The sequence below is a fragment of the Zea mays genome, chromosome 4, assembly GCF_902167145.1.
Source record: "Zea mays cultivar B73 chromosome 4, Zm-B73-REFERENCE-NAM-5.0, whole genome shotgun sequence".
Classification (NCBI taxonomy): domain Eukaryota; kingdom Viridiplantae; phylum Streptophyta; class Magnoliopsida; order Poales; family Poaceae; genus Zea; species Zea mays.
The window spans coordinates 38,566,959-38,574,122 of NC_050099.1; the positions used below are offsets into that span (position 1 = coordinate 38,566,959).

The following is a 7,164-nucleotide window of genomic DNA, read 5'->3' on the forward strand; positions in this document are numbered from 1 at the left end:
AAATTGTAAGGTATTGGGTTTTTTTGCTTGCTTTCTAGGTTGAAGCCTTACGAACCTTGGGCGGACGGGATGTGGCCTGCGTGGAAGCCAGATGCACCCGAGGTTCCAGAAGCTCCACGCGCGATCGGTCGGAGGACGCGGATGGTACGTCGAGGGGAAGCTAAGCTCACGGTATAACTTTCCAGCCTCAGCACAGGAATCCGATGCGGAGGCGGGAGGGAAGCTAGGAACGAGCACGCTCGACAGAGGAAGCGGAAGGTCATATCGCGGATGGCGTCGAGGACCAGAACATGACGCCGGGGCTTCTTTCGTGCTTGAGCGGCAGGAGCGAGGCCCACGAGACGGACAGTGTGGACGCCCTCGTTCCATTCTTATGCTATTTTATATCTCAAAATGTGAATACTTATGTTTTCTATAATAATCATGGGTCATTTTCACTATTCTGAGAAATTCGGATCTATGTTCGCCTCAATTCCTGGACCCATCTTTGCAGCTCTATATCTGTTTCAGACCACGTTAGGTTATTGTTTCAGACCACGTTAGGTTATTATGTGTTTCCGTTGCAACGCACGGACACTCACCTAGTCATCATATAAGATACCAAAACTATGAAAGCAAGGATTATAATATCAGAAACAGGCTGGCTTTAATTCGTATCGACTTCTACAGCTTCTACAATATTTTTGCCTCTATAGATTACAACTGCTTCTACAATATTTTTGTCTCTATAGATTACATATAGATTACAACTGCTTCTACAATATTTTTGTCTCTATAGATTACAACTGCAGCGGTCAATCCAACGCAAACAGCCCCATACATCTCCAACACGCAGCTTGTAAAAGGTGTAGCCAGTTTCTTACATTCTGCCACTAGATCACAGCACCACCACCACTCTGGTTAAGCTATCTCCAGCCTTACCCCTCCCATATCATAATTTAAGTGCAACACACACTGCCACATGCACGGTCTGCTGGCCATATCCTTAGGACAGGCGTAGCCACCCTACAGTAACACAACACTGATGCAAGGCACGGTGCAACCAATGTGATACAGTGCCATGAACATCTAGTTATCTACCACACTTTTCAGTTGAGAAAATCTTTCATAGGATCGTCATGGTGAATCCTCTTCATTCGGTAAGCCTCCATGTCTTCTGCAGTCACCTCGTCGTTCCACTTCACGTTATACTTCCTCTTTCTTTCATCCTTCTCCTCTTTTCTCCTTGCAGTCTCCTGTAAGGGATTAAAACCAAAGCTTCAGTAGGGGGGGAAATTATGAACGAAGACACCAAGGGTAATGGAGGGCAAAAATTTTGCCACACACCTCCAAATAGTGGCAAATGGTTATTTTTTTCATTCTAGCCCCCTCAATCCCCTTCATTCCACTTGCTCCCAAACAAGCCCCTAAGGTCAAAAACAAGACACTAACCTTCTTTAGAGATTCCTCCAGCTTCTTCTCATTAAGAACAAGATCCTGAGGCACGTCGGTTCCCCAAGTGGCTAGTCGCTTCTCTTCATGCTGTACAGGTTCATCTGCATTGAACAGATTTTAAGTTACTGCAATGCATAATGGTGGCCACACATGGGTAATTGAAGCGAGTGGCATGTCACCTCATTTAAACAAGTTTATTTGTGAACAAAACATATTGCACCTAGCCATATTTGCATCTCATTGTCTGTCTCAACTTATCTTGACACAAGACGACATGCAAGTATGAAACTAACAAGACCTCATAACACACTAAATATAACAACACACTGTTCATATAGTTAGGAGAATAGTTAAATGGTGGCAAATAAAACTGGCACTTAGGTGCGAGCTCATGCTTGATAAAAAGCTGGCACCAATTATGATTTTATCAATGGAAGGTGGGAACTTTTGAACAGGTAAAGGTTTACTCGATGGCACCAGTTATCCTACAGCCAATAGAAGCTGTCCAGATATAAATAATAAATAGAAGTATTTTTTCGACAAAATACCTTCTGCAGCCTCCTTGCGGGCCATATTGGCCTTCATTAGATCTGCTGAGGCCTCGGCAGCTTCTATTCCAGCCAAGCCTGTGCAGTAACTATTCTTGATAGTCTGCTTGCAGCACTTGTAGCCCCATTGATGATCTTTCCACCATGAACCCCACACACTCGTGTGGTTATTAATGAATACATCCTCTTCGTATTTGCTCTTGGGAAGAGCTACATCCTGTAGATATAAATTAAGGTTACTCACTAGCATTTAGTACTCAGACCATACCTAACATTGAAGCGATGCTAACAGCCCAACAATTAGACTGGATTGGTGGCATCCAGTCAAGACACAAAATTATAATGCACCCAAAGCAAAGGAGGATACAGTTCTTAGTATTTCTTAATTGCATCCAAACATATAGTTAACTCACGATCTTTGCATGTGCTCCTAGCTTGTGATAACTATGATAGAATACATGTGCTGAACCATGATCTAGGATAACGTTCTCCTTTTAGTATTGTTGGCACTATTAATAACCTTTTACTTCCGTATAATCTTTTTTATGGTCCTTGTTGGGTTTGATGTCTAGCATATCACCACATAATTGAAACAGGTACCCCCCCCATATTATGACTAGCCCCTATGGCACAATCCTAGTTCCAAGTTCGATTGCAAGACCTCCACAAAATGCACATGCATTTCTGGAGGCTAGATTAAGTCCTACTTTATTAATTCGCAATATTAAGATTTGATACAAGACTTCAGATGCCTCTGTAAATATGATTCCTTGTAAAGAAGCAAAGATTATCGTCGACTCCGATGTTGTAACATGCAGACACAATTAGCTAGGAACTAGCAAGCCCTCCCAAAGACCCAAACACAATATATATAAATATATATATAGCATGTGACAACAAAAACACGCAGAAACAGTGTTTGGTTCCCCTGACTAAAGTTTATTTTGTGTCACATTGGATGTTTGAATGTCAACTACGAGTGTTAAAACAGTCTAATTATAAAAATAATTACATAAATGAAGACTAAACGGAGAGACAAATTTATTAAGCCTAATTAATCTATGATTAGTAAATGATTACTGTAGCATCACATTAACGAATCATTGACTAATTAGTCTTACTAGGCTTGTCTTACCTTTTAGTCCTCATCTATGTAATTAGTTTTATAATTAGACTATATATAATACTTCTAAATAGCATCCAAACATTCAATGTGATGGGACTAATATTTAGTCTCGTGGAGAATAGGAGGCCATAAAGTTGAAAGGCATAATTAACAACACTCAGTATTAAGTACCAACCTGTCCTTTAATTATTCGACCGGTACGGTCATACTCAATCTCTCTCTCACTTTGCCCAAGAAGCAGCTCCCGAGGAATTGTATCTTCTGACGCAGCATTCCCATACTTCTCAATAATTTTATCCTTATGTTCAGACTTCAACATTTCTTTCTTGATCTTGAAACTCTTGTACAGCAGTTCTGCTTGAGATGGGGCTGCTTGCATATGGATATCCTGCCCTTTTTCAAAAGCTTCCCATGCATGGATGTTGAGTTGCTTGAACTCCAGCGCTTGACCACTAAGACGATTTTGGTTGTCACCCTTCACCATAATATCACATCAGAAAACAGAAACCAAGAGCCTAGAGAACAGAAGGTTTTCATATTTAAAACTGTGTAAAGGGTTAATGTCATATGCCATCAATTACTTACCACATAGAACTTATCATTTGGATCTGCATCTGGCAAGGGGTCTTCCCTCATGGAGCGGGTTTTTGGATCATAGTATGCAGAGTTGACATCAAGGTTTAAAAGATATTTTGCCGTGTCTTCTCTGATACGCAAATTCCTGTAGAAACATAAAAATTAACCATCAGAGTTTAAATTCGTTGCTGATAAATCCAGACATGCTAGAAGGAACGCAATCTATTTTCTGAGTAGCAGTGCAGTACTTACCTAACAGTACCAGTGCTTCCACCACCTGTTGTGCGCACACGCTTCTCTACCTTAGCAAAGTCCATCTGGGCACTCTCATCAACTTTGGCCTCATCTATCCTCAGGTCATCTTCTTCGTCTTCACTACCCGCATTCTCATCATCCTTCTCGGTATCCTTCTCCTCAAGTTTCTTCAGCTGCTGCTCTTTCAGATACTTTTTCCTGGCCTCTTCTCTAGCTTCATAGTCAGCGATAACACGAGTGTAGGTTGAAGCGTCATAACCATTCCAGCGATCACGCTTCCCATCATAGTCCAGTTCAAATGATTCAACTTTCTCATCAGGTGCTATGTTAACATTTGTCCACTTAGCTCCCACATTTCGAGGCCGCTCCATGCAAGACTTCTTGTCATGAGTCATGGCTCCACAGCTAAAACACCAAGGAAAACCATTTGTCAGCAAATGTACACTGAAAGTCTATTTGTTCATGCACATTGGCTACTAAATGGATTGCAAACTCTAAAACTTGGTCCCCAACTGCAAAACTAGAACCAACAAGACCATGACATACTAATAAGCAATAAGTAAACATGTTGAGCAGGGCGTCAAAATAAATATGGTGAAACAAACACCACTTACTTCTCGCAGGCACCTTTCCTGTACTTGTTGGCCTGGAAAAGCTTCGCACCCCTATCATACCACGACTTGGTGTAGTTCGGATCTGACTTCCACTTCCGTTGATGCTTCAAACTCTGAATTCATAAAACCAACAAGGACAATCAGCCAGATCCCCATGCACAGCTTTCGGGAACAGCGCGCAAAATAGAGCAAGCAATGACTTACCGGCTTCTCAGCATTAAGATACCATGGGGCCGAGGACATGTACTGGGGGATATGGGGATTGATCTCGTTCCCATCCTCATCGACCTCCGCAGGCGCAAGCCCCGCCTTGCGCGCCTCCTCAAGCTCGAGCTGCTTCCGGTGATCCTCCCGTGACTTGAAAGTCACTGTCATAAACGGTACAAGGCATCATAAGTCGCTAATTCATAATAGGCGCAGTAAAAAAATCCCCCAAAAAATCGTGGGTCACAAGCACCCACAGAAATCCTAATCCCCAAGTTAGGCAGAGCAACAGGTACACCGCCTCCGAACAGACCCTAATTCACGTCGAATCGGGAAGAAACAAACCGGGTATGGAGATAACCGCCCATGGAAACGGATCGAATTCGCGCGGTTTTGGGAGGATCGAACCCACGGAAACTAGGGTTAGGGTTCAGTGGTGCTTTACTCACCTGAAGCGGTCGCCATGGCGTCCTTTCCTCTCCTTGCCGCTCTCCTTGCCTTTGCCTCGCCTCTTCAACTCGACGGCCGCGCGGCGGTTCGACTGCGAACGGCGGCGAAATAATGAAACAGGGAAGATAATGTTGATAACTAAACGGTTGGGCCTATGGCCGGTTTCTCATCTTTATTCTATATCAGGTACATGTTCTATATATAGAGACGTGAAAGCCCTAAGGGACATATTTGATATTTGGCCACATAACCCTTCATTAGGGTTTCTCAACACTTTTCTTTGGGCGAATACCACGACCAACACATGCCTTGTTAAAACTCCTAAAAACCCCAGTGGAAAAATATGGAGAAAGAGCGCATGATGACACATATTGCATTTGCACTTTTCTGCCTCGTTAAAAACCTCATGTGAGAAACTTCAGAAAAACACACCAAGGAAAAAGAGTACAACAACTGTCATCATAACATATTTCGATCTTTTAGATCTAGATTCCATTGAATCTTCTATAAAGGCTAACTTTATAAATGTGTTCTCCTGATCCTGGCAAAAAACTGTCTCAATATGGCAAAATAACTTCTTCTAAAAGTATATGCAGTTATGCACATGTTGATTTAGCAAACATATTGCGTATTGTTACAAGGATTATATCAGGAACTTCACCTCTACTCACTTCTAGGATATACGAGGTAAGTGCACGTATCAACATAAATAAGCCACTTTGACTAATGGTGTTTGATCGACTGATCTATATATTTGATAGAAATTTCCATAAAGATTCGCATATTGATCATCAAGCTGACGCCTTCAGGGCATAGAATATGACATTTATTGTCTCACGATTGTGATCAATATAAGCATTCGCTCCCCCTGACGATGACATCTGTCAAAGTCGTTATCCCTCATAACTCAATCATATTCTTTAAGATATATGTCTCATTGTTCATCTAGAATAACAAGAATGGATGAGGTTGGGTGCTATCATTTTCTATCTTACACCATAACTTACACATAGTTGTGCAAAGCAAATAACATGTCCTTCTATAGGACTTAGGGGATAATATAGTTGCAATAGTACATATTCTAAATATGACACGTCGCTCCAGGCGTTCATCCATTGCAACATCTATGATGGTTTAACAAAAGTCCATCAAAGATCGTAATTCATCAAGAATTTTTCATCGATCAGATATATCGTTATAGTCTGTCATTCTGGCACAATGGGGATATCTTGCCAGTAACACCTAAACCTTATAGATTTCTGCCATCGGGGCTTTAGAGGATACCGTAATTCCACATCTAGTGGAAAATACCATGAGTAAAGATCGTGGAATGCACGTGTGCTTATTCGGTGAACTTCAAGTCCTTTGGTACCTCATCTTATTCCTTTTTGGGTCTGTATGGGTCTTTATCCATTATAGGGATTATTAAACTTTGGTGTTTAACACAGACTTTATTTCTTCTAGAAAGGTTCCATCAAGGAACTATAATCTCATCTAGGAGATATTCTCTCTACATAGGAGAGTGTTCATTCGTCAGGAATGTATTATTCGGTACGAGATTTATATGTTGCATATTTGTAATTCGAAGATATAAGTCCTCCGATTTATTGTGGTGATTAATTTGGGGAATCTTACACACATTACAGATAGGGGGTTTATGAAGTGAGCTTTGGACTTAGATTAATGTAGTGGCATGAATACTACATATTTGTCCTTCAACATGAAGGGTTAGTCTCAACTTCCAGCAAGACACACAACAACAAGTTGTTTTGTGATCACAATTCTACAAGCTTACTGTTATTATTACCAAATACACAATCAATCATCATGCTTCAGACTGATATGCGCAACACTATGTTAGCCATAAAAACTTCATGGCCTCATGCACACCATTTGTCGTTTGGAGCAATTAGTTAACTTCAGATCAACAAGTAAAATGACCATCAGGGTCCAGTGG

At 41.4% G+C, this 7,164-nt stretch overlaps 1 protein-coding gene across 1 annotated transcript; it reads right to left on the minus strand.

The window, feature by feature from the left end:
* Positions 1-708: 708 nt before the first annotated feature.
* Positions 709-5,377, minus strand: LOC100502246 (uncharacterized). Its single transcript, NM_001357755.1, has 9 exons — positions 5,207-5,377; positions 4,758-4,921; positions 4,554-4,666; positions 3,937-4,344; positions 3,694-3,829; positions 3,284-3,583; positions 1,983-2,199; positions 1,432-1,535; positions 709-1,235 (listed from the first exon to the last, which is right to left on the minus strand). Exons 1-9 carry the CDS (start codon positions 5,220-5,222, stop codon positions 1,089-1,091), a joined length of 1,605 nt encoding a protein of 534 aa, NP_001344684.1. The 5' UTR covers positions 5,223-5,377; the 3' UTR covers positions 709-1,088.
* Between the last annotated feature and the right edge of the window lie 1,787 nt (positions 5,378-7,164).